Source organism: Hemibagrus wyckioides, linkage group LG29 (assembly GCF_019097595.1).
Source record: "Hemibagrus wyckioides isolate EC202008001 linkage group LG29, SWU_Hwy_1.0, whole genome shotgun sequence".
Taxonomy (NCBI): domain Eukaryota; kingdom Metazoa; phylum Chordata; class Actinopteri; order Siluriformes; family Bagridae; genus Hemibagrus; species Hemibagrus wyckioides.
The window spans coordinates 15,607,114-15,632,336 of NC_080738.1; the positions used below are offsets into that span (position 1 = coordinate 15,607,114).

Below are 25,223 nucleotides of genomic sequence, written 5' to 3' on the forward strand. Positions count from 1 at the left end.
TTACCTGAATAACATTCGTGCAATAAACACAATAAAACCAGGCTGCAAAAACGAAACTACCACATTTTAACTTTAACCAGGACTAAAAGCCAAATTTTTTTAATGTATTAATCCTGCTCTGTGAAACTTCAAGACAATACAGATTGCATTTAGTGCTTAATTCAATGCTAGTTTTTGCTTTACGTCAAAAAATGTAGCTATTTTCCACAAACAAGGAGCAGATTAGATTAGGTCTAATCCAGAATTTGTTCATCTGGGATTTATTTTTTGCCTTTCAAACTCTGAGGAAAACCTTTTAAACAGAGGTTAAAACATACACATTATACAAACATTATACACGCTATACCTTTGACATCAATTTTTTTTCCAGAAATAAAAACAATAAAAAAGATTGTATTGATTAATGTTGCTCTGTTAAACCTTAAACTTTGAAATAATCCAGATTACGTGCATCCTATTTTATTTATCCTATCATTTAATCCTAGTTTAACACAAAAACTGCAACTAAATCAGATTAGCACTAATCCCGGATTTGTTTTCATTTGTGTTGTCCCAAGTGTTAATTGTGGCTTTAAACCTTTAAAATATGGGTGATGATGTGAAGATTAACATTTAGTCTTTTTCTTCTTTGGGCTTTTCCCTTCAGGGGTCTCTGCATCAAATCATCTCTCTCCACCTATCCCTATCTTCTGCATCCTCAACACTTGCACCCACTAGCTTCATATCCTCATTTATTCCATCCATATACCTCCTCTTTGGCCTTCCTCTTTGCCTCCTGCCTGGCAGCTCCATGTCCAACATTCTCCTACCAATATACTCACTCTCCCTCCTCTGAACATGTCCAAACCATCTTAATCTGGCCTCCCTAACTTCATCCCCCAAACATCCAACATGATGTACTCGTTCCGAATCCTGTCCAACCGTGTCACTCCCAAAGAGAACCACAACATCTTCAGCTCTGCTACCTCCAGCTCTGACTCCTGTCTCTTCCTCAGTGACACTGCCTCTGAACCATACAGCATGGCCGGTCTCAACACTGTCTTTTACACCTTCCCCTTGATTCTCGCTGATATTTTTCTATCACACAGAACTCCAGACACCTTTCTCCACTCTGGACTGTTGACGCCAAGTACTTAAACTCCTAAGATTAACATTTAGTGCAGGACAAAAAAAGCTACATGATCTAGAGTAATTTAAATATATTCATCATACAAAAAATGGTGCAGTTATGTTTAATATTAACGCAGAGTTATTAAGTCCGAAAACTAGTCCCAGTTTTAGTTTGGTTAGATCACTCAGAATTAGATTAGTGCTAATCCATGGCTGTTAATCTGGGATTTATTTTTTTCATTTGTGATTAATTTGTAGCATTTATTGGTTGCCTGAGTGTTGCATGAAATAAAACTCTGATTAAAACAGGTTAAAAGTGTAGATTAATTTATACGGTTATATTGTATACAGTTAAAACAGGTTACTAAAACTACTGCTAAAAACAGCTGTTTGTAGTTGCTATAAAGTAAGCTCTGCAACATTAAGCGTAACTGTAAACGGATAAAACGTACAAAATCAGACAAAGTCATTGACTGTAATTTGAATGAAAATGCTTACAGTAATATAAAACGTGGGTTTTTCTCCAACCTGGTAACCAAACACTAGTCATTCTCCTGTGTTGCCGGGTTGAGTTTATTCACATACAATTTTACTATTTATGGTCCAATAGGAATGTAAAAAAAAGGTCCTTAGTGTAGCTTATTTTCCATGAACACAAATCCCCGTGTAGTTTATTTTGCATTTCAGAGACAGAACCGTATATATGACCGACAAGATTTCTGTTTATGGATCTTGAATGAGCCTTGGGTTTATGATTAGCATTGAAACTTGCAGTCAGGTTGGAAATTACCAATCTGGCAACCTGGTTGCTAAGTCTGTGCACCCACTGCAGTCCAAAACACAGTGGTTCATCAAAACTCTTTAACACATCATTAAAATGTCTATTCCAGTCTGATTGCTTCTGTTTTTTTCCTCTCAACATAATGTTTAGCCTCTTTACAGCCTCATGTATGACTCACGAATGACAAACACAGATAAAAGCCGTGCACAAGTGTACATTTATGACTCATTCATACACCATTTATGACACGCTAGCATTAAATCTGAAATATTATCACGTACAATACACCAACATCTTTGTCTGCCATCACAAGTTGTACTGTATTTGTTTCGTGTCTCATATACAAAGCACACCAGCGGTCTGTTTCAGTCGGGAGAGGGAAAAGGCATTTATTTACAACCCAAAATACTGAACACAGGCAAAAATCAGATGACATTCGTCGAATGAAAAAACAAAACATCAGCAAAGGTTTTACGCAGATTTCATTTCTAAAGGCCTTCATTTCAAACTCAGAAGCGTACCTTTGTTTGTTGGTCCTTCTTTTTTAATCAAACCAACCATGAAACGAATTATAAAACATGTCAAAGCCAATGTAATAAACTGGAAGCTATCATCTACATTAGCCTCATAGGTCCAGAGCAAAACTTCTGAAACGAAGTTTACTAAAGAAACAGAACACACTTCGTATTGTAAAGCTCTTTGTTTCTATAGAAACCAAACATTGTTGTTTCTATAGAAACCACGTAACATTAGAACATAAAGATTTGTTTACATATAATTATTTACACGGATAGCATTTGAGCAAATAATGTATAGCATTTATTTACCATGTGGTGTGTGTTTTATGTGTGTGTTTGTGTGTGTGTGTGTGTGTGTGTGGACACTTGTTCAGTCCAGGTAGTCGAAGTCTTCTGGAATCTCGAATGCTTTATCCAATTGATTATCATCCATGCTGAACTTTCTCTTGGCCCATGATTTGATAGCAAACACATTATCTAGGGGAAAAGAATCGATTGGTTATATTGATTCACAGTACAAGATAAGATCAATTACTCATGGTAAAAAAATGAAAGTACGCTCAAAAAAATCTAACACAATCTGTGTGTGTGTATTGTTCTAAAACATTGAGAAGTTTATTACTGCAGCAACAGCAACTCACTTCATCTAACAGACATCACTGAGGCTACAGTAATGTAATGGAACAACCCTTAGGGCGGAGACGGAGCTTCTCCCAAAATGGAAATAAGGTCAGGTCGACGAGGGTGTGTTAAAAACAATATTGGAATGCAGCTTTAATTTAAGTGTTTGCCAAGGCGAGAGCCTCGGAGGAACCAAACCTGCGGAATTACGACCATTAGTTACAGGCAGTAATTAAAGTCTAATCATGAATTGCATTACGAGATTTTCCTTACCTAATCTACAAGCAATAATTAAAGCAAAAGAAGCCAACAACACCACAATTCTAGCCTTATTTAAAAATGTACAATATCTCGGGTTTGCAAAGGACACACACCTTGAGAAATCAATTGCCTTCAAGGTCATATAGTCCGTTAACTGTTTCAACATGTCTGTGGAATCACAGCAATCAATTTTTATTCAGTAGCTTGAATAAAAACAGATGTTTACTAAGTGCAGATCCGCATAAAAACAAGGACGTGACAAAGTTGTGGATAGATATGGATCAATAAAAACATTTCCAAGGGTTTAAAGATACCCCAGAGCAATGTTCAGTCCATTGTTTAGAAATGGAAAGTACATGGCATGACCCACAGTCTGCCAAAAAATGAGTGTCTAACTGAACTGGGAAAAAAAGACTCTCGGTCAGAGAGACCACCAGGAACCAAATAACAACCTTTATGGATTTTGTGGCAAGAAGAAAGCCATTTCTTAACAAACTGGCAGAAGGTTTTATAAAAATAAATGGTAATACTTTTTGCCAGCACAGCCTTATTCACCAAAACAACACCATTCCCAGTGTAAAGCTTTGTAGTGGCAGCATAATGCTTTTTAGCTGCAGGAACTGGGGAAGACATTCACATGACCCCAAATGACCCCAAGCATAAGGCCATGACTCCATGGCTTGCTTGGAACAAGGTGGATGTTTTGACATAACAAAATGTAAACATTTTGAAAAATGGTGTATTCACACAGACAATTTGTAATGATGGCACAGCAATTTCAAGCCTCTCTATTACACATTAATACCTCATCTATTGTAAGAAAGATCTTGTTGTCATGGTAACGAAGAAATCTTCGGTCACTGTTAAACGCGAATCGGTCTAGTTAATAGCACGTACCAGCATGCACTAGGTTTAACATACTAATCTCATTCTATTTCCTTCAGAAGTACGGGGATTTGGGATGCAGCCCAGGACTATGGACATAAACGTTGCAGTGTAGATAAAGAGACGCTGAACATGTGCTCTGGTCTCACTACAGTCAGTGTGTGTGATCGGACATCTAGATATGGCCACTGGGAAAACCATTTCAGTCCCCGGATTATGGTGGATTTAATCATTCTGAAAGCTCAGGGAGAGAAATCATTTCCTACAGCTGAAACTTACCAGTCCATCTGGACACGGCTTCCTTCGCTGTGACGTTGTCTTTACCTACAGAAGCACAACATTATGCAGTTTTAGTATTGATTTTATACTATTAAAATGACATTTACTGCATTCTCTCGTGCCAGACTCTTCTTAAATTCTGTCTGCTCAGTTCTGACTATAGAAAAAAAACATAATGACTACATAATGACTGTAAGTGCACAAATCCGCTGTGTACAGAGTAATAAGAGCAGCTGCAGTGAGGAGGATTTTGTGAGGAGGATAATGATTTCTTCATGTGTGAACACAGAGGTTCAGTGCTCTTTAAACATCTCTGGCACAACTGAAATTCTACACAAAGTTGGTTTTACACTACACTCACAATTTAAGGGTTGAGAACTGACTTTACACCTCAACAATAATAATAATAATAATAATAATAATAATAATAATAATAATATGAAGAAGAAATAAACTATAATTTTCTTCTCTCTTTTCTATCTACTTTTTTCTGTTCCTCTTCACTCTCTTTTTTTATTCTTAATTTTTATCTACTTATTCAGTAACAATCAAATAAAAGAATCATGTGTTTAAAATGTAGCTTAAAGTGCTTTTAGAACAATAAAACTTAAAATAAAAAAATAAATAATAATAATAATAATAATATGTAAAATAAATAAACAATAATTTTCTCCTCTCTTCATATTTTTATCTACTTTTTTGTTTCCCTTTTCTTTCTTTTTTAATTCTTAATTTTAACTACTTATTCAGTAATAACAAAATAAAATAATCATGCTTTTAAGAGGAATAAAACCTAAAAAAATGTAGTCAAAAAAGGTAAATAATAATAATAATAATAATAATAATAATAATATTTAGAAGAAATAAACAAACAATCATTTTCTCCTCTCTTCAGATTTCTGATCAACTTTTTTTGTTTCCCTTCATTTTTACTCTTAATTTTAACTACTTATTCAGTATTAAATTATTTAAAAAATAATAATAGTAATAATAATGCATTTAAAATGTAGCTCAAAGAATAAAACCTAAATAAATGTAGTCAAAAATGATAAATAATAATAATAATAATAGGGACAGAAATATAATCTAAACATTTATATTTAAATAAAGTTTAAATATAAATATTATTTATAAAGATTAAAATCTTGAATATCTTCATACTTAATCTATTTTCTTTATTATATTATTTATCTATTATTTCTAATTACATGACAGTATATAAAATATAATAACATTACCTATTATAAATATCTAAAAAAAATATTTTCTAAACATTTCCAGCTTTAATGATCTTTATCCATTGCCAACATATTAATTTTTTCTGGAAAGCTTAAAATTATAAAATGAATTGCCACTTCAACCAGACAATATAAGTTGTTCATTTTATATGAATTTTATCATAATATCCACAAGATTTCTGCAAGCCTAAAAGGACTAACCTGCTACATTTCCTCTTGACTAAACATCACGTTGTTATCTCCTTACAGCTGGCTGGTATTGTTTTGTATTGTCTGGCTGCAGTAAGTGTGTTGATGGTCGTTAGGTTTTCTGGTGCATAGGTTTAGATGAGGACAAGTCAAGACACGCTGAGGCTCAGATCGATAGAGTGCCTTGTATGGAGCGATGCATTGTCTCAGTCAGCCACAATTCAGCTGTGTTTAATCTGTGTATAAAATTCTACACCAGCTTCTAGAGTTACTTCTAAAGTCGTTTATAGACATGGGTGGCATCAATGTGACATGTCACGGCCATTCGAACAGTGCGATGGTGTGTATTTTTAGCTTGATGATATCGTGTTGCAGTTTATTCGATGTGAGTTTGTATCTGATCTTTCGTTTCGTTGTAGTTAATAAAAGAGAACATGACCAATGCGAGACTCTGTAACTGGGTCACTGTAAAGCGAGTCATTTCTCATATGAACTCATTTCATCCAGTAGAACCCCGGTAATTGGTGAAAGCGCGAACTAGGATTACGGTAAATGTTATCGCTTTCCTTCTAACTGCATGATGAAACGCTTTAGAGCGGGGAAAAAAAAAAGCATGCCTGTGCAAACACGCCCACTGAACCGTCGCTCACAGGGAACGGATCAAAGTCACAGCAGTTCAGAATAAATTACTCACATTAACATTTATCACTGCTCCTCGCCCAGGCCATTCTTAAGCTCTTTGATTATACTCTGTTCAGCTCTGAAGACAAAAGCATGAAGGCTTGACTCTGTGATGATTGAGAGAAGTGATCCTGTACTACTGCGATACATTTCTGTCTTGCTTTCGTGGGGAATCTTGAAATCCTTTTATTCCAATATATTCTTTGAGTTATTACCCGCAGCGTTATTCGAATTAATTTCCACTGAAACAGGAAGTCAGGGCCACACAAGCCAGACCATGCGCTACTTGATAGTAATTTGGGGGGGGGGCAGTTATTTGGGGTTCTTCTTTATACTCCTATGCGTATAACAATAAAGTGTCAATTTGCTTCATGGCAAAAACCAAGAGGCCGCACATCTGCATGAGAGTCAGACGGGTGCGGCTAATACAGCTGATATGACATCATTTGGTGTGCTGTGCTTAACCTTTTGTGTGTTTTGTTTGATTATGAAAGCAGGGTGGTGCAAGGCTTCTGCATACATACTGTTATAAACATGAGATGACAGACTAAAGTAAAGAAAAAACAACACGCATGATAGAAAGGTGTTATCAGTTCTCTGGAAATGCGATCAGCTCTGATAACACGGATAAGTACAGTCAAGAGTGTTGAACTGCAGTACTCACGCATTTCCTCCACCACTTCTGGATCACACTCTTTATACTTCTCCAGCTCAGCACGCAGCGTGTCTCTCTGCTCTCTCAGGGATGTGAGCTCCTTGTGAAGATCTGCTCTCTCCTCCTAAACACACACACACACAAGATTCGGAGATGAATACACGATTTTTACTTTTTCACATTTATATCTCTTTATGTTTTTTGACACACTGATCTGTCAATGCTTCTGGTGTATTATATTTAGAACAGAGACCCTCAAAAACTGGCCCACGAGATCCACTTTCCTGCAGAGATTAGCGCAAACCTTAATCAAACCCACCTGAGCAATGATTAGAAAATCACAGGTAGATGAGTTTGATCAGGGTTGGAGCTAAACTCTACAGTGGATTGGCCCTCCAGGGCAAGATTTGAGGAACCCATCTTGGTGATATTAAACCAAGCTGTGCTTAATATAACACTATATTACTTTATAAAACACTTAATTCCAGCTGAATGAGTGCGAGTGTGAGACAGGAAGCTCCTACGGTATCTTGTCGTCCCTCTTTGGCTTTTTTAACGGCCTGCTGAAGAACCGATTGCCGCTGCTTTCCGTCCTCGTGCTGCAGAAAGAGATAAAAGTCCCCCATGTCTTTTTATTGCTTTATGATCTACAAACATTCAAAATCTGGCTGTCGGGAAGAATAAATAAACATATAGAGCTTGCTCCAAAAGTCTGCATATGGAATTATAATTTTAAAAAAGCAGAGTAATCCGACTCTGGAGCAGCGGCGTCTCAGATCCGACTGAATTTCGTCCAAATCGCTTTAACATTCGTGAGACGAGCCACGGCAGAAACCACAGAAATACATGACCTCCAATGTCTGGAATATGGCAACGGTATAAAATCCAGATATTATATATATATATATATATATATATATATATATATATATATATGAGAAGAAAATAAATGATGTACTGAGACGCTGTATAACATCTAACTGTAACATTTGCAGAGTGCTGATCGAGCATTAAAGGTGCAATAGGCGATTTCTTTCTACAAATAATCAAAAAAATATTTTAATATAATAATAATATATGTGAACAGTGAATAAAATATACAGCATTTAATTACTAATCAATGTCATATCCTTACATCCCTCCTTCCCGTGAATTTTTCAGCACGTTTCTCACCAGTTTCTCCAGATCCTCCAGTTTGCGCTTGCGGGCGTGAAGCGCTTTACTGGGAAAAGCCCAGAAATAATTTGAGGTTCCGACTCGCTCCGAGTCCACCATGTTGTCATCCACCAGACTCTGCAGCACTTCTTTCACCGACATGGGAGCTAGAAAAATGGGGGTTTTGAATAAAATAAAACAATTGTTAAACCATGGATGATGAAGGAAATTTCACACAACTGTCACACAAGGTGTCTTAATGGAAATGTTTTACAATAATTACAATTAAGAATAATTCTACTCTATAGATGTTACACATAATTCTATCATATATCATGATAACCGTTAAAACATTAACATAATATTAATCTCATATATCAGCAAGTCTTCTTTAAGACTTTTTCCTTATCTTGGAAAAATTTTCTTCTACAGGCATCTACAAAGTTCGGAAATTTACTTACTGATGCCTTTGGTTTTTGGGGCGATTTTTTCAATGTCCTTCAGCTGAAACACGTCTTTCTGATGGAGACAAGGACAAAACAGTTTTTTGTTTGTTTGTTTTTTTTTAACCCACTCCCAATCTTACAATGTTTAACACAAGCAATATTGTATTATAAACACTTCCTGTCGATCCTCTGAACTCCGCTTAAAATCACAAGGCGAATGCTCATGTTTGTCTTATAAAGTGTATATCTGGACACAGGCTCCCTTGACACGAACATCAATCCTATAATTGTGTACGCGAGATGAAATGAAACTCAATTACCGTTTCGAAGAATATCTCCATCATCCGGCTTCGTTTCTCCTCCAGACTCAGGCCTTTCTTCTTGGACTGTTTGGAGAAATCACGGCCAGTGAGAATATGATTTGGTACATGAGCAGACTGTTTACATGGCAAACAAATGCATGGCTAATCTATTCAAATCTCCTGTGCATATTGTTTATGAAGTATTAGAATTACAATTTAAAGAAAATATATGGTTTAGGAAAAGTACTACGTGCATTAACGAGTTAACAAACACTTCAAATAAAATGTAGATTATATTTTATAGTAGTGAATAAACAGAATGTTAAAAAGACGTTTTCACTTGTTCCCGCCCGGTTTCGAACCGAGGACCTTTCGCGTGTTAGGCGAACGTGATAACCACTACACTACGGGAACTGAGCTGACATACAAGCTCCCAACGTCTGGTTTTCTAGCTACGACCAATAACTCATTACACGTACAATAGATAAAAAATATATTTTACCATGTGACAATAATCCGATTGATTATATTTCACTTAAATTAATCATCGTCGTATAATTGTACAATTAGCAATAGCTATTATTATTATTATTTTCAACAAAGCTAACCGGCTAACCACAACAAACAAATGTCTACGTGGCCAGCTTACGCTATTCCTCTTTTAACCGAATATAACTACACAACACAACATTTCTTTTGGACCTACCATCTTCTTAAATTAAGTTCAACGAAGATCTTCAGTCAGAAAGTCAGCTTTTTTGTTGTTCCCGCCAACAGATAAACGCAGGGACTGAACAGCGTGGCGATTCCAATACGCATGCGCAGCCCCTTTATTTCAAAGTCCCTGATGTTTTTTTCCGATAAAATTTAAGACGCACTAGGCTCTCTGTTAAAGGCTAGTTTCTATTCACTTTTGAACCCATACAAATCATATTAAACCTAAAAGCAGAAACTGTGGTCCGTCAGCTCGGTCTTGTGTTAGTTGAGATGTTTATTTTGTTTTAAAATACAGGCACTGGCGCCATCTAGTGGTCAGTGTGGTGCAGTAATCTAGTTCAGACACAAGATGGCGGTGTGACTCATCACATGGAGACTCATCACGTTTTCTTACTTCGCTGCTGCTGACTGAGTGCATGTGTAACACTGAACAAAAACACTCCTTTCAGCCCTATTTCATAACAACAATTCAGTTAATTAACCATTGTAGGCACTTTAATCAGATGTTAGATTGTTCATTCTTCCTGGTGAGGGTCATGGTGGTGAGAGGCTGAGAAGGTCAGTCCAGACTTGCGCTGAATTCCAGGTCCTGACCAGACATCCCCCAATCCAAAGTGTGATGTAATCTCTTCAGGGAGTTCCTGGGTCTGTTTGCTTACTGTTCTCAGGTCATGCACATCCTCCTGGTCTTCATAGTGCACTAGGTTTCCCAGCATGAACACACTAAAAGTAGTGTTTGTTAGCTTGCACTCACTTTCTCCTCCTAAACAGCAGGTATAAACGAGACAATCATGAATTTGTGACCTTAACAGCTTCCTGGTGGTGTGATAACCTGAACGTGTTGTGTTTTCCTCACAGTACTACAGTATAACACACACACACACACACACACACACACGGCTGGAATCAGCTGCTGTAGCTCCTCCAGCCTGGTGTGCTTAATGCCTTTACCACTCCCCATTTACTCTGCACTTTCTTACACACGTACACATATTTGGTCAAGCCGCATACTTTGGCTCCAAGAATCTGTTTTAACAGCGAGTGTGACCTGTAGCAACAAGTTCGCTGCTGATTGCATCACATCCGCACACACACTAACACAGAGAGAGAGAGAGAGAGAGAGAGATAGAGTTCTTTCCTCCTCTAGGTGAGTCAAAGCTAAAGGAGGAAGCAGGATGTCATGACGGAGGGTTGGGGCTATGGCACAATGTCTGTCTCTGCCCTGAGTAAGGGCCACTACTGCCAACGAGGATTGTGGGAAATGGCCCCCGATGTGCTGCTGTTCATCTTGGCACTGACAGCCTGTCTGATTCAGCCTGGTAGGTGCGAACAGAGTAACAGATTTATCTCACTGTCAGAGATTTCTCTCTCTGTCTCTTTCTCTCTCTCTCTCTCTCTCTCTCTCTCTCTCTCTCTCTCACTCTCTCTCTCTCTCTTTCATTTTTCCTAGAACTGAATAAAGCAATATATGTATGATTTTTTTTTACCTGTCTATTTATCTATCTTGCTTTAATTCTAATTTAGATGAAGACACTTTAGTTCATCATCCTGTACTTCATACTCATAATGTCCTACTCATCATTTAGTGGCTTGAGGTTTCGCTAAATTTAATTCATTCACTTCCTTTTCAGTTTAAACCCCACGAGATTCCACATACACGTCTCACTTTGGTACTAATCCCAAGTGGAAATGAGTTTTCTGCTAATAACAGAAGCGTAAAAACCCTTAACGACTTTGTGTGTCTCATAATTGTGTGTCTTTTACAGGGAATTCTTTGATTTGCTAGTTGCGTTGTTTCTGGTTATGATGTCATCAGTTGACGCCGAGTGTAATTATAACACCGTGATCGTTTTCATGAGCAATAAATCTGAGGGAAATTCGGATACTGTCTCATGCGCATGCTGTCTGTCTTTACACTGTTTGTATAAAAAGCTAACAGTTAAACCGTTAACCTCATCACTAGCGTAGCTAACTGTTTGCTCTGCGATCATATTTGACTAGCTGGTTGCCTAGCAACAGTTTTCTATTCTAGTAACATGGAGGAAAATGACTTTTTGCTTTATTTGAAAGACTGATAGCTAACCAAAAAAAGTAGTGATTCCTGACAGAAAGCAAACAAATCCGGCTAGCCTGTCAGACTCGCGATTGCTTCCGTATTTACACAGCAGCGCGGCAGGCGTGTGTCTGAGAGGTGAGGGACAGGCGACAAAGTTAAAATTCAAGTGATTAAAGGTAGATCGTGATCGTAAACATACAGATGGAACTTTCCTGAAAAAAGATGAGAGAAATACAGATAAATGCTAAAATTCGTTCTAAGAGACATTCAGGTGATTTCATGTGTTCAGAGCAGAGCAGTGAGACGTTATGTGAGTGAGATGTGAGTCACGTCTCGGATTTTTTAAACCCTTCAGTCTCTTAGAGAAACTTTATTTCTGTTTACTTCTCATCTCCTCCCTAATAGAAACCCGTCTCTCTCTCTCTCTCTCTCTCTCTCTCTCTCTCTCTCAGTTGATTTCTTTATAAATTTTCAGATTCCGGTTTAGCAAGAAGATTCTCTCTAACGGTATAAAACCTCATTAAATCTCTTTTCGTCTCCTGTTGTTCCTTGGAGAGCTTTTTCAGACACGCTGCTGAATCTTAGACAAGACGACACATGCACATGAGTCACATGACAAGGGTCACGGATTATAGACCTAGGGGAAAAAACACGCACTGAAGTCGAACAAAAAGAGGACCTAAACAATTAGCGTAAGAAAGGGTTAACTTTGCATTCCTGTAGCCTACGCAGCAGCTAGCTAATTTATGCAGGGCGCTAATGACATGATATGCTATAAGTTACATGTTACAGCAAATGTAACATCTCAGTGCGCACAGTGTATTATGGGAACTCAAGATTACAATATATAAAGACTTAAAACCTGCTTTCAGAGATTCACGATGAAAGCCCTAAGCGCATACGACTTGCAGTTCTATTTCACAGATAATTTATCACTTTGTACGCTTGCAGTGCATGATGGGTAACAAGAGTAGTCACGTGGCCATCAAACCACGGTATGAACCCTTAATAATAGAAATGATTAGCATTTTTAAACTGTTTTTACATTCAGGCAAATGCAGTAGGATTCAGCACTTGCTTCATCTCTATCTGATGCAGCGGCGCTTTAGTCCTTCGCTCTGTCCAGCTCTCTGATCTCTCTCTCCGTTACCCTCAGCTTCACACAGATCATCTTCCTGTCTGTCCTCCTGTCACAGGTGGTGTCTGAACATGCAAAACATTCCCTAATGTGTCACAAATATTTTGTGTTTGGGTGTGTGGATGTATTTATTTCCTTCTCTGTGGCTGGTTATCTGATTCAAAGCTCTGAAACAATAGTGTGTGTTATGTAGACATGGATCGGTTTGATGGCTTGAAGTGTTGGAAAGTGACATTGGCGCCAGGATTTAGGGTTGTGTCGATAAACTGCTGTCTGTTAAAGGTCCTCGCTGTTCTGGTTTCCAGTTATAAAATGATCAAAACGTCGTCTGTACCCTGGTATGAATGTAATCACTAAGCTGTGAGGGTCTTTCACACGTATAGACAGTTATACAGACAGCGAAGAAAAATAGTTTTTAAAGAGACAGATCACTTACCACCTACATGGCTTGAGACCCTGCTATCTGATTAATCTTCTGATATCAAATGTGTGTATCATTCAGTAGAAATAACAGAGAACCCCAAGCATGTGGAAACGTCTCTGTAAGGATAGATAGCCCTGACTCACTGAACGTGACACTAGATTCAAGAAAAATCAAACCATTGTAGTGTACAAGACGATGGTCAGTTTATCATGTTATTCAGAACACGTTTTCTTCAGACCTGGAGGTTTATACCGGTGCTTTTTATGTGCTATATCAATAAACACTTCTCTCTGCAGCTCACTGTGAAGAGAGTGAAGGATCTGGAGTTACAAAAGCAGAAGCACAAAGCACTGAGATCTGTGAGTGACTCTTCAATACCCATAATATGCATTCAACATATTAGTATTTGTTTTATATCACAATGCTTGATTCTGATTGGTCAAAAGGTGTTGATTCATTTTCTACAGCATTTTATTAATGTATATTTTTGAATTTATTCAGCAACAACTATAACCCTCACTCCTCCTGTGACCAGTGGAACATGGAGCAGCACCTTTACAGGTAAAGACAACAACAACTATACACATTAAATACTTCTATATAGTCCACAATCTAAATAAAACCCATCTAGGATACATTTGAACTATAGTTCTGATTATTTCACACTGATCTGGTCTAAAAAACATTTCCTTTTGTTTTCTGTGTCAAAAGTATATACGGTTATGTAGGTGTAGTAGGATATACAAGTCAATGGAAAATACACCACAAATGTAGAATTGTGTGTAGGATTGTGTTTGTGTGTGTGTGTGTGTGTGTGTGTGCACTGTGGGTGTACTGGCCTAATTTAACTCTCTGTGTATCATTATAGGTTTCAGTTTCTTTTCCATCATGTGCAATGATTTTTCAAATAGGTTTATGAGTCACATTAACCGTGTTTACTTACAATTTCCCACATATTATTAATACATACAAAACATAGATCATAGATAGTGGTTGGTAGTAGTTTAGCTGATCATAGTTAGTGTTTGGTAGTAGTTTAGTTTGCTGTAGTTTAGCTGATCATAGTTAGTGTTTGGTAGTAGTTTAGTTTGCTGTAGTTTATCTGATCATAGTTTAGTTTGCTGTAGTTTAGCTGATCATAGTTAGTGTTTGGTAGTAGTTTAGTTTGCTGTAGTTTAGCTGATCATAGTTTAGTTTGCTGTAGTTTAGCTGATCCTAGTTTCGTTTGCTGTAGTTTAGCTGATCATAATGGGTGGCTGGAAATAGTTTAGCAGATCATAGTTACTGGATGGTAGTAGTTTAGTTTGCTGTAGTTCAGCTGATCGTATTTTATTTCGCTGTAGTTTAGCTGATTTATTTTAGTGTGCTGTAGTTTAGCTGATCGTATTTGGTGGGTGGTAGTAGTTTAGTTTACTGTAGTTTAGCTGATTATAGTTTAGTTTAGTGTAGTTTAGCTGATTATAGTTTAGTTTACTGTAGTTTAGCTGATTGTAGTTAGTGGTTGGTAGTAATTTAGTTTGCTGTAGTTTAGCTGATCATATTTTAGTTTGCTGTAGTTTAGCTGATCATAGTTAGTGTTTGGTAGTAGTTTAGTTTGCTGTAGTTTAGCTGATCATAGTTAGTGTTTGGTAGTAGTTTAGTTTGCTGTAGTTTAGCTGATCATAGTTAGTGTTTGGTAGTAGCTTAGTTTGCTGTAGTTTAGCTGATCGTAGTTTAGTGTGCTGTAGTTTAGCTGATCATAGTTAGTGTTTGGTAGTAGTTTAGTTTGCTGTAGTTTATCTGATCATAGTTTAGTTTGCTGTAGTTTAGCTGATCATGGTTTAGTTTGCTGTAGTTTAGCTGATCATAGTTATTGTTTGGTAGTAGTTTAGTTTGCTGTAGTTTAGCTAATCATAGTTTCGTTTGCTGTAGTTTAGCTGATCCTAGTTTCGTTTGCTGTAGTTTAGCTGATCATAATGGGTGGCTGGAAATAGTTTAGCTGATCATAGTTAGTGTTTGGTAGTAGTTTAGTTTTCTGTAGTTTAGCTGATCATAGTTTAGTTTTCTGTAGTTTAGCTGATCATAGTTAGTGTTTGGTAGTAGTTTAGTTTACTGTAGTTTAGCTGATTGTCATTTAGTTTACTGCAGTTTAGCTGATTATAGTTTAATTTACTGTAGTTTAACTGATTGTAGTTAGTGGTTGGTGGTAATTTAGTTTGCTGTAGTTTAGCTGATCATAGTTTAGTTTGCTGTAGTTTAGCTGATCATAGTTAGTGTTTGGTAGTAGTTTAGTTTGCTGTAGTTTATCTGATCATAGTTTAGTTTGCTGTAGTTTAGCTGATCATAGTTAGTGTTTGGTAGTAGTTTAGTTTGCTGTAGTTTAGCTGATCATAGTTTAGTTTGCTGTAGTTTAGCTGATCATAGTTAGTGTTTGGTTTTAGTTTAGTTTGCTGTAGTTTAGCTGATCATAGTTTAGTTTGCTGTAGTTTAGCTGATCATAGTTAGTGTTTGGTAGTAGTTTAGTTTGCTGTAGTTTAGCTGATCATAGTTTAGTTTGCTGTAGTTTAGCTGATCATAGTTAGTGTTTGGTAGTAGTTTAGTTTGCTGTAGTTTATCTGATCATAGTTTAGTTTGCTGTAGTTTAGCTGATCATAGTTAGTGTTTGGTAGTAGTTTAGTTTGCTGTAGTTTAGCTGATCATAGTTTAGTTTGCTGTAGTTTAGCTGATCATAGTTAGTGTTTGGTAGTAGTTTAGTTTGCTGTAGTTTAGCTGATCATAGTTTAGTTTGCTGTAGTTTAGCTGATCATAGTTAGTGTTTGGTAGTAGTTTAGTTTGCTGTAGTTTAGCTGATCATAGTTTAGTTTGCTGTAGTTTAGCTGATCATAGTTAGTGTTTGGTAGTAGTTTAGTTTGCTGTAGTTTAGCTGATCATAGTTAGTGTTTGGTAGTAGTTTAGTTTGCTGTAGTTTATCTGATCATAGTTTAGTTTGCTGTAGTTTAGCTGATCATAGTTAGTGTTTGGTAGTAGTTTAGTTTGCTGTAGTTTAGCTGATCATAGTTTAGTTTGCTGTAGTTTAGCTGATCCTAGTTTCGTTTGCTGTAGTTTAGCTGATCATAATGGGTGGCTGGAAATAGTTTAGCAGATCATAGTTACTGGATGGTAGTAGTTTAGTTTGCTGTAGTTCAGCTGATCGTATTTTATTTCGCTGTAGTTTAGCTGATTTATTTTAGTGTGCTGTAGTTTAGCTGATCGTATTTGGTGGGTGGTAGTAGTTTAGTTTACTGTAGTTTAGCTGATTATAGTTTAGTTTAGTGTAGTTTAGCTGATTATAGTTTAGTTTACTGTAGTTTAGCTGATTGTAGTTAGTGGTTGGTAGTAATTTAGTTTGCTGTAGTTTAGCTGATCATATTTTAGTTTGCTGTAGTTTAGCTGATCATAGTTAGTGTTTGGTAGTAGTTTAGTTTGCTGTAGTTTAGCTGATCATAGTTAGTGTTTGGTAGTAGTTTAGTTTGCTGTAGTTTAGCTGATCATAGTTAGTGTTTGGTAGTAGCTTAGTTTGCTGTAGTTTAGCTGATCGTAGTTTAGTGTGCTGTAGTTTAGCTGATCATAGTTAGTGTTTGGTAGTAGTTTAGTTTGCTGTAGTTTATCTGATCATAGTTTAGTTTGCTGTAGTTTAGCTGATCATGGTTTAGTTTGCTGTAGTTTAGCTGATCATAGTTATTGTTTGGTAGTAGTTTAGTTTGCTGTAGTTTAGCTAATCATAGTTTCGTTTGCTGTAGTTTAGCTGATCCTAGTTTCGTTTGCTGTAGTTTAGCTGATCATAATGGGTGGCTGGAAATAGTTTAGCTGATCATAGTTAGTGTTTGGTAGTAGTTTAGTTTTCTGTAGTTTAGCTGATCATAGTTTAGTTTTCTGTAGTTTAGCTGATCATAGTTAGTGTTTGGTAGTAGTTTAGTTTACTGTAGTTTAGCTGATTGTCATTTAGTTTACTGCAGTTTAGCTGATTATAGTTTAATTTACTGTAGTTTAACTGATTGTAGTTAGTGGTTGGTGGTAATTTAGTTTGCTGTAGTTTAGCTGATCATATTTTAGTTTGCTGTAGTTTAGCTGATCATAGTTTAGTTTGCTGTAGTTTAGCTGATCATAGTTAGTGTTTGGTAGTAGTTTAGTTTGCTGTAGTTTAGCTGATCATAGTTTAGTTTGCTGTAGTTTAGCTGATCATGGTTTAGTTTGCTGAAGTTTAGCTGAATGTAGTTTAGTTTGCTGTACTTTAGCTGATCCTAGTTTCGTTTGCTGTAGTTTAGCTGATCATAGTTTCGTTTGCTGTAGTTTAGCTGATCCTAGTTTCGTTTGCTGTAGTTTAGCTGATCATAATGGGTGGCTGGAAATAGTTTAGCTGATCATAGTTACTGGATGGTAATAGTTTAGTTTGCTGTAGTTCAGCTGATCATATTTTAGTTTGCTGTAGTTTAGCTGATTTATTTTAGTTTGCTGTAGTTTAGCTGATCGTATTTGGTGGGTGGTAGTAGTTTAGTGTAGTTTAGCTGATTATAGTTTAGTTTACTGTAGTTTAGCTGATTGTAGTTAGTGGTTGGTAGTAATTTACTTTGCTGTAGTTTAGCTGATTATAGTTTAGTTTACTGTAGTTTAGCTGATTGTAGTTAGTGGTTGGTAGTAATTTAGTTTGCTGTAGTTTAGCTGATCATATTTTAGTTTGCTGTAGTTTAGCTGATCATAGTTAGTGGATGGTGGTAGTTTAGTTTGCTGTAGTTTAGCTGATCATAGTTTAGTTTGCTGTAGTTTAGCTGATCGTAGTTTAGTTTGCTGTAGTTTAGCTGATCGTAGTTTAGTTTGCTGTAGTTTAGCTGATCATAGTTATTGTTTGGTAGTAGTTTCGTTTGCTGTAGTTTAGCTGATCCTAGTTTTGTTTGCTGTAGTTTAGCTGATTATAGTTTAGTTTACTGTAGTTTAGCTGATTATAGTTTAGTTTGCTGTAGTTTAGCTGATTATAGTTTAGTTTGCTGTAGTTTAGCTGATTATAGTTTAGTTTACTGTAGTTTAGCTGATTATAGTTTAGTTTGCTGTAGTTTAGCTAATTTATTTTAGTTTGCTGTAGTTTAGCTGATCATATTTGGTGGGTGGTAGTAGTTTAGTTTACTGTAGTTCAGCTTATAGTTTAGTTTACTGTAGTTTAGCTGATTATAGTTTAGTTTACTGTAGTTTAGCTGATTATAGTTTAGTTTACTGTAGTTTAGCTGATTGTAGTTAGTGGTTGGTAGTAATTTAGTTTGCTGTAGTTTAGCTGATCATATTTTAGTTTGCTGTAGTTTAGCTGATCATAGTTAGTGGATGGTGGTAGTTTAGTTTGCTGTAGTTTAGCTGATCCTAGTTTAGTTTGCTGTAGTTTAGCTGATCCTAGTTTAGTTTGCTGAAGTTTAGCTGACCGTAGTTTAGTTTGCTGTAGTTTAGCTGGTCGTAGTTTAGTTTGCTGTAGATTAGCTGATCATAATGGGTGGCTGGAAATAGTTTAGCTGATCATAGTTACTGGATGGTAGTAGTTTAGTTTGCTGTAGTTCAGCTGATCGTATTTTAGTTTGCTGTAGTTTAGCTGATTTATTTTAGTTTGCTGTAGTTTAGCTGATCATATTTGGTGGGTGGTAGTAGTTTAGTTTACTGTAGTTTAGCTGATTATAGTTTAGTTTACTGTAGTTTAGCTGATTATAGTTTAGTTTACTGTAGTTTAGCTGATTATAGTTTAGTTTACTGTAGTTTAGCTGATCATAGTTTAGTTTGCTGTAGTTTAGCTGATTTATTTTAGTTTGCTGTAGTTTAGCTGATCATATTTGGTGGGTGGTAGTAGTTTAGTTTACTGTAGTTTAGCTTATAGTTTAGTTTACTGTAGTTTAGCTGATTATAGTTTAGTTTACTGTAGTTTAGCTGATTGTAGTTTAGTTTACTGTAGTTTAGCTGATTGTAGTTAGTGGTTGGTAGTAATTTAGTTTGCTGTAGTTTAGCTGATCATATTTTAGTTTGCTGTAGTTTAGCTGATCATAGTTAGTGGATGGTAGTAGTTTAGTTTACTGTAGTTTAGCTGATTGTTGTTTAGTTTACTTTAGTTTAGTTGATTGCATTTTAGTTCACTACAGTTTAACTGATCATAGTTCAGTTAGTTGTATTTAAGCTAATCATAGCTTTCTAGATTAGCTAGTCATTATTTACTTTACTGTAGTCTAGCTGACCATATGTTTTAAACACATCATATCTCAGCTGGAACTTTCAGAACTCTGTGGAACTTTACAGTTCATTGTAAATGTTGCTTGTGAATGTTGCTTTACAGTTGATGTCCAGGAGGAAGATGTTCCTGGAGGTGCTGAAACACTTGCCCAGGTTACTCTGGAGCAGAACTGTGAGTAAATCTATCGCATGGTGTCATATCTTCTGTAGCTCAGTATGCTAACTAGATAGCATTTAAAGTACACAGTGTACCAGCAGAATTCACCTTATCCAGAGCAGCTTGGCAGTGTAAGGATTAAACTCAATAACCGTTCAGTAGTCTAACATATTAACCACTGAGATGCCACATAACTTACAGACCACAAATCACCAAGTGTCTAGCATACTACCTGGCTAGCATGCTCATTACATAGCTTTAAAACGCAATGGAGAGTTTAGACTCATAAACAGCTTCATATACCACTTTAATAAGGTAATTTACTGATTATTCTGTGGTAACACTCACATCTAACCCGAGGGAAAAACACAAAGGGGAAATCAAAAAGGGTGTATGACAAACATTAGAGTTTCACTTCTGCAAACTGACTCATCCGTATTGGGTCAGACACTGAGTACATTTAACATCACTGACGCTACAGACACAAGATCTCAGTGTCGGGGGTTTGATAAAAGAAGAACTAATTAATTCATTACATCTACTATAACTAAAGTGTACAGTTATTGTGCCTTGTAAATAAAACCTAAGCAAAAAATATTAGTGGATATGAGAGAAATTCAGAATGAAGTTTGCTGTAGTTTAGCTGATCTTAGTTAGTGGTTGGTAGTAGTTTAGTTTGCTGTAGTTTAGCTGATCATAGTTTAGTTTGCTGTAGTTTAGCTGATCATAGTTAGTGGTTGATAGTAGTTTAGTATACTGTAGTTTAGCTGATCATAGTTTAGTTTGCTGTAGTTTAGCTGATCGTAGTTAGTGGTTGGTAGTAGTTTAGTTTGCTGTAGTTAGATGATCATAGTTTAGTTTGCTGTAGTTTAGCTGATCGTAGTTAGTGGTTGGTAGTAGGTTAGTTTGCTGTAGTTTAGCTGATCGTAGTTAGTGGTTGGTAGTAGTTTAGTTTGCTGTAGTTTAGCTGACTGTAGTTAGTGGTTGGTAGTAGTTTAGTTTGCTGTAGTTTATCTGATCATAGTTAAGTTTGCTGTAGTTTAGCTGATCTTAGTTAGTGGTTGGTAGTAGTTTAGTTTGCTGTAGTTTATCTGATCATAGTTAAGTTTGCTGTAGTTTAGCTGATCTTAGTTAGTGGTTGGTAGTAGTTTAGTTTGCTGTAGTTTATCTGATCATAGTTTAGTTTGCTGTAGTTTAGCTGATCATAGTTTAGTTTGCTGTAGTTTAGCTGATCATAGTTAGTGGTTGGTAGTAGTTTAGCTGATCGTAATTATGTACAACCTGAGTGAAAAGCAGAATCTTAGGAATATTTACATGAATTTCTAGAATTTTCTAGTATTCAGTTCAATCCCTTTTTGCTTTAATGACAGCGAGTGCTCGTGTTGGTACACACTCCACAAGTTTGTGCGAAACCTGATGATCAGTTTTACATCAAATCTGTCTGAACATGTGCTTCAGTGGGAGAGATAAGACTTATGGAAAATCTGAGCTTCTGTACAAATCAGTTAACATGGTAAATATCACACATATGTAGTTACACCTCTGCACAGTTCCTCCTTTCCTTTTCAGTGTGGTCAGAGTGTGGTCTATCAGACCACACTCTCCGTATATGAAGTATATTTATTGTATATATATTGATTTGGGCCTGGCTATTAATTTAATGTATTTTTGTGTTTCCGCAACCGATGATCTTCACACAAGGATTATTTATCTTCATTTCAAAGAAATAGACATTTGATCCCTCAAAAAAATGAATTCTGTATAATTTGATCTGACATATCTGAGTAAATTCAATATATACAGATAATTTACTTAATTATGTAATTAACTTTTAATTGTGTAATTGAAAGCTTTATGATGATGATATGTCCATTTCCACAAAAGTGGAGTTTTTATGAACAAAGTTCAACTCAAACCTTATAAACTACACAATAATTTAATTTTTTAAAATACTTTTTAAATTTAATTATTTTTATTTTCTATTTTAATGCAGCAACGACGAATCTGAGTCCTAATAAAACAACCACAGGTAATAAACTCCGAATTCTTCCATCCCTTAAAGCACATGCTCTAACCTTCGCTTCATGTCCCTGATGTTGATATATAAAATTTTGTTGTTATGAGGTTACCCACAATGCCTTGCAGGCCTCAGTGTTCATGTACACTTTTTGTTTGTTGTATAGATAAGAAGCTCAAGTCAGCACCCAAGAGTTCTGTATATCACACTACAGTAGTAACTCCCGGTAAGTAAGCGTTGTATTTTTGTGTGTTAGAGTGTGTTTAGGGTAATAATACACTCCAACATCCTTTTCCAGATATTCAAGGGCAGAATAACACCACGCAGGAAGATGACCAACAGGAGGAAGCAGACTCGTGGAAGATGGTCATGATTGCTGCAGTGTGTCTGACCCTCACTCTGCTCCTGGCAGTTGCTGCGGCCGGATTACTGATCACATGCAGGAGGAGGAAAAAAAACACAGCCGGTGAGGTGGAGCTCAGGGTCATTACTACTGAGCATACTAGAGTTAATACATGTGTGTGTGTGAGAGAGAGAGAGAGAGAGAGAGAGAGAGAGAGAGAGAGAGTGAGAGAGAGAAAGATTTTGGAGCTCAGGGTCATCACTACAGAGCACATTAGTGCTAATGCACGTGTGTGTGTGTGTGTGAGAGAGAGAGAGAGAGAGAGTGAGAGAGAGACTTGTTTCATCAGCTGATATATGTATTTATTCAGCACTGTAAGATGTACAGTATCAGAGGTGTTCATGGTGTATTTAGGTGAGTCTAAGTGTGTGTGTGTGTGTGTGTGTGTGTGTACAGGTGGGCGTGTGTTTAATGGGTGTGCCAATATCTCATCTCATATTGACAGTTAAAATGTTAAGATGTGAAGTCTGTTATGAGGTGTGTGTGTGTGTGTGAATGTGAGGGTGGGTGTGCCCCAATCCCACATCTGACTCTGACAGTTGAAATTTCAGATGTGAGAACTATTAGATGTGTGTGCACCTATGTTTGTGTGTGTGTGTGTGTGTGTGTATGGTCACAGCTGCATGTACAGACTAGAAAGGAAATTCTGAGTAATTGATGATAAATTACTAAAACATTAAAACAGTGTGTTTTGTCCTTACTTTAGATTCTGAGAAGGACGATCCGTATCTGGATGAAGACTTTGGAGAGAAGGTGCCGATGTAAGTGTCGGTCAATCCAAAATAAAATAAAACACAAACTGTATCAGTTTACACACTCACTACAATTCTAACACACAGTGTTGGTGTTGGAGGATTGTGAGGAGTGTGTAGTTATAATGATTGTGTGTTAGGAGTGTGTAGTTATAATGAGTGTGTGTTAGGAGTGTGTAGTTATAATGAGTGTGTGTTAGGATTGTGAGGAGTGTGTAGTTATAATGAGTGTGTGTTAGGATTGTAGTGAGTGTGTAGTTATAATGAGTGTGTGTTAGGATTGCAGTGAGTGTGTAGTTATAATGAGTGTGTGTTAGGATTGCGATGAGTGTGTAGTTATAATGAGTGTGTGTTAGGATTGTAGTGAGTGTGTAGTTCTAATGAGTGTGTGTTAGGATTGTAGTGAGTGTGTAGTTATAATGAGTGTGTGTTAGGATTGCGACGAGTGTGTAGTTATAATGAGTGTGTGTTAGGATTGTGATGAGTGTGTAGTTCTAATGAGTGTGTGTTAGGATTGTAGTGAGTGTGTAGTTCTAATGAGTGTGTGTTAGGAGTGTAGTGAGTGTGTAGTTATAATGAGTGTGTGTTATAATGAGTGTGTGTTAGGATTGTAGTGAGTGTGTAGTTATAATGAGTGTGTGTTAGGATTGTAGTGAGTGTTTAGTTCTAATGAGTGTGTGTTAGGATTGCGATGAGTGTGTAGTTATAATGAGTGTGTGTTAGGATTGTAGTGAGTGTGTAGTTATAATGAGTGTGTGTTAGGATTGTAGTGAGTGTGTAGTTATAATGAGTGTGTGTTAGGATTGTAGTGAGTGTGTAGTTATAATGAGTGTGTGTTAGGATTGTAGTGAGTGTGTAGTTATAATGAGTGTGTGTTAGGATTGTAGTGAGTGTGTAGTTATAATGAGTGTGTGTTAGGATTGTAGTGAGTGTGTAGTTATAATGAGTGTGTGTTAGGATTGTAGTGAGTGTGTAGTTATAATGAGTGTGTGTTAGGATTGTAGTGAGTGTGTAGTTATAATGAGGGTGTGTTAGGATTGTAGTGAGTGTGTAGTTATAATGAGTGTGTGTTAGGATTGTAGTGAGTGTGTAGTTATAATGAGTGTGTGTTAGGATTGTAGTGAGTGTGTAGTTATAATGAGTGTGTGTTATAATGAGTGTGTGTTAGGATTGTAGTGAGTGTGTAGTTATAATGAGTGTGTGTTAGGATTGTAGTGAGTGTTTAGTTCTAATGAGTGTGTGTTAGGATTGCGATGAGTGTGTAGTTATAATGAGTGTGTGTTAGGATTGTAGTGAGTGTGTAGTTATAATGAGTGTGTGTTAGGATTGTAGTGAGTGTGTAGTTATAATGAGTGTGTGTTAGGATTGTAGTGAGTGTGTAGTTATAATGAGTGTGTGTTAGGATTGTAGTGAGTGTGTAGTTATAATGAGTGTGTGTTAGGATTGTAGTGAGTGTGTAGTTATAATGAGTGTGTGTTAGGATTGTAGTGAGTGTGTAGTTATAATGAGTGTGTGTTAGGATTGTAGTGAGTGTGTAGTTATAATGAGGGTGTGTTAGGATTGTAGTGAGTGTGTAGTTATAATGAGTGTGTGTTAGGATTGTAGTGAGTGTGTAGTTATAATGAGTGTGTGTTAGGATTGTAGTGAGTGTGTAGTTATAATGAGTGTGTGTTAGGATTGTAGTGAGTGTGTAGTTATAATGAGTGTGTGTTAGGATTGTAGTGAGTGTGTAGTTATAATGAGTGTGTGTTAGGATTGTAGTGAGTGTGTAGTTATAATGAGTGTGTGTTAGGATTGTAGTGAGTGTGTAGTTATAATGAGTGTGTGTTAGGATTGTAGTGAGTGTGTAGTTATAATGAGTGTGTGTTAGGATTGTAGTGAGTGTGTAGTTATAATGAGTGTGTGTTAGGATTGTAGTGAGTGTGTAGTTATAATGAGTGTGTGTTAGGATTGTAGTGAGTGTGTAGTTATAATGAGTGTGTGTTAAGAGTGTATCAGTATATCATGTTAATATCTGATTATCAGCTCTGCGTTATTTCACTTTCACCGAGAGATGGGGGGAGGGGGCAGTTGAGGGGGGCAGCAATCTGTTTCCTGAACTCATTTGAGCATTACACACATCATGACAAAACTTTAAAAACCAATACATCTATAAAAAAACACACACACCCAGGTGCTAAGGACCTAAGGAACACAGAAATCAGGAAGTAATAAAGAGACAAACA

General features: G+C 36.6%; 2 protein-coding genes and 1 non-coding gene across 4 annotated transcripts in view; 1 reads left to right on the forward strand and 2 right to left on the reverse strand.

Moving 5' to 3' along the window:
• Positions 1-21: 21 nt before the first annotated feature.
• Positions 22-10,108, reverse strand: mnd1 (meiotic nuclear divisions 1 homolog (S. cerevisiae)). Its single transcript, XM_058384586.1, has 8 exons — positions 9,828-10,108; positions 9,140-9,205; positions 8,835-8,892; positions 8,392-8,540; positions 7,743-7,817; positions 7,228-7,342; positions 4,456-4,500; positions 22-2,886 (listed from the first exon to the last, which is right to left on the reverse strand). The coding sequence occupies exons 1-8, from the start codon at positions 9,828-9,830 to the stop codon at positions 2,780-2,782; spliced, it is 618 nt and encodes a 205-aa protein (XP_058240569.1). The 5' UTR covers positions 9,831-10,108; the 3' UTR covers positions 22-2,779.
• On the reverse strand, positions 9,463-9,535 carry trnav-aac (transfer RNA valine (anticodon AAC)). The gene has a single exon. It is a non-coding gene; the product is annotated as a tRNA-Val (tRNA).
• An 837-nt stretch (positions 10,109-10,945) lies between the features above and the next one.
• tmem154 (transmembrane protein 154) overlaps positions 10,946-25,223 on the forward strand; it is an 18,209-nt gene continuing 3,931 nt past the window's right edge. The window contains exons 1-8 of one of the 2 annotated variants that reach the window (XM_058385225.1): positions 10,952-11,157; positions 13,753-13,815; positions 13,958-14,017; positions 19,773-19,841; positions 21,820-21,855; positions 22,010-22,069; positions 22,142-22,309; positions 22,953-23,007. In XM_058385225.1, coding sequence (XP_058241208.1) covers positions 11,019-11,157; positions 13,753-13,815; positions 13,958-14,017; positions 19,773-19,841; positions 21,820-21,855; positions 22,010-22,069; positions 22,142-22,309; positions 22,953-23,007 — 650 coding nt within the window. In that variant the 5' untranslated portion in view covers positions 10,952-11,018. Of the gene's footprint in view, positions 11,158-13,752; positions 13,816-13,957; positions 14,018-19,772; positions 19,842-21,819; positions 21,856-22,009; positions 22,070-22,141; positions 22,310-22,952; positions 23,008-25,223 lie in introns of both variants that reach the window. The other variant, XR_009204076.1, reaches the window with a different exon arrangement.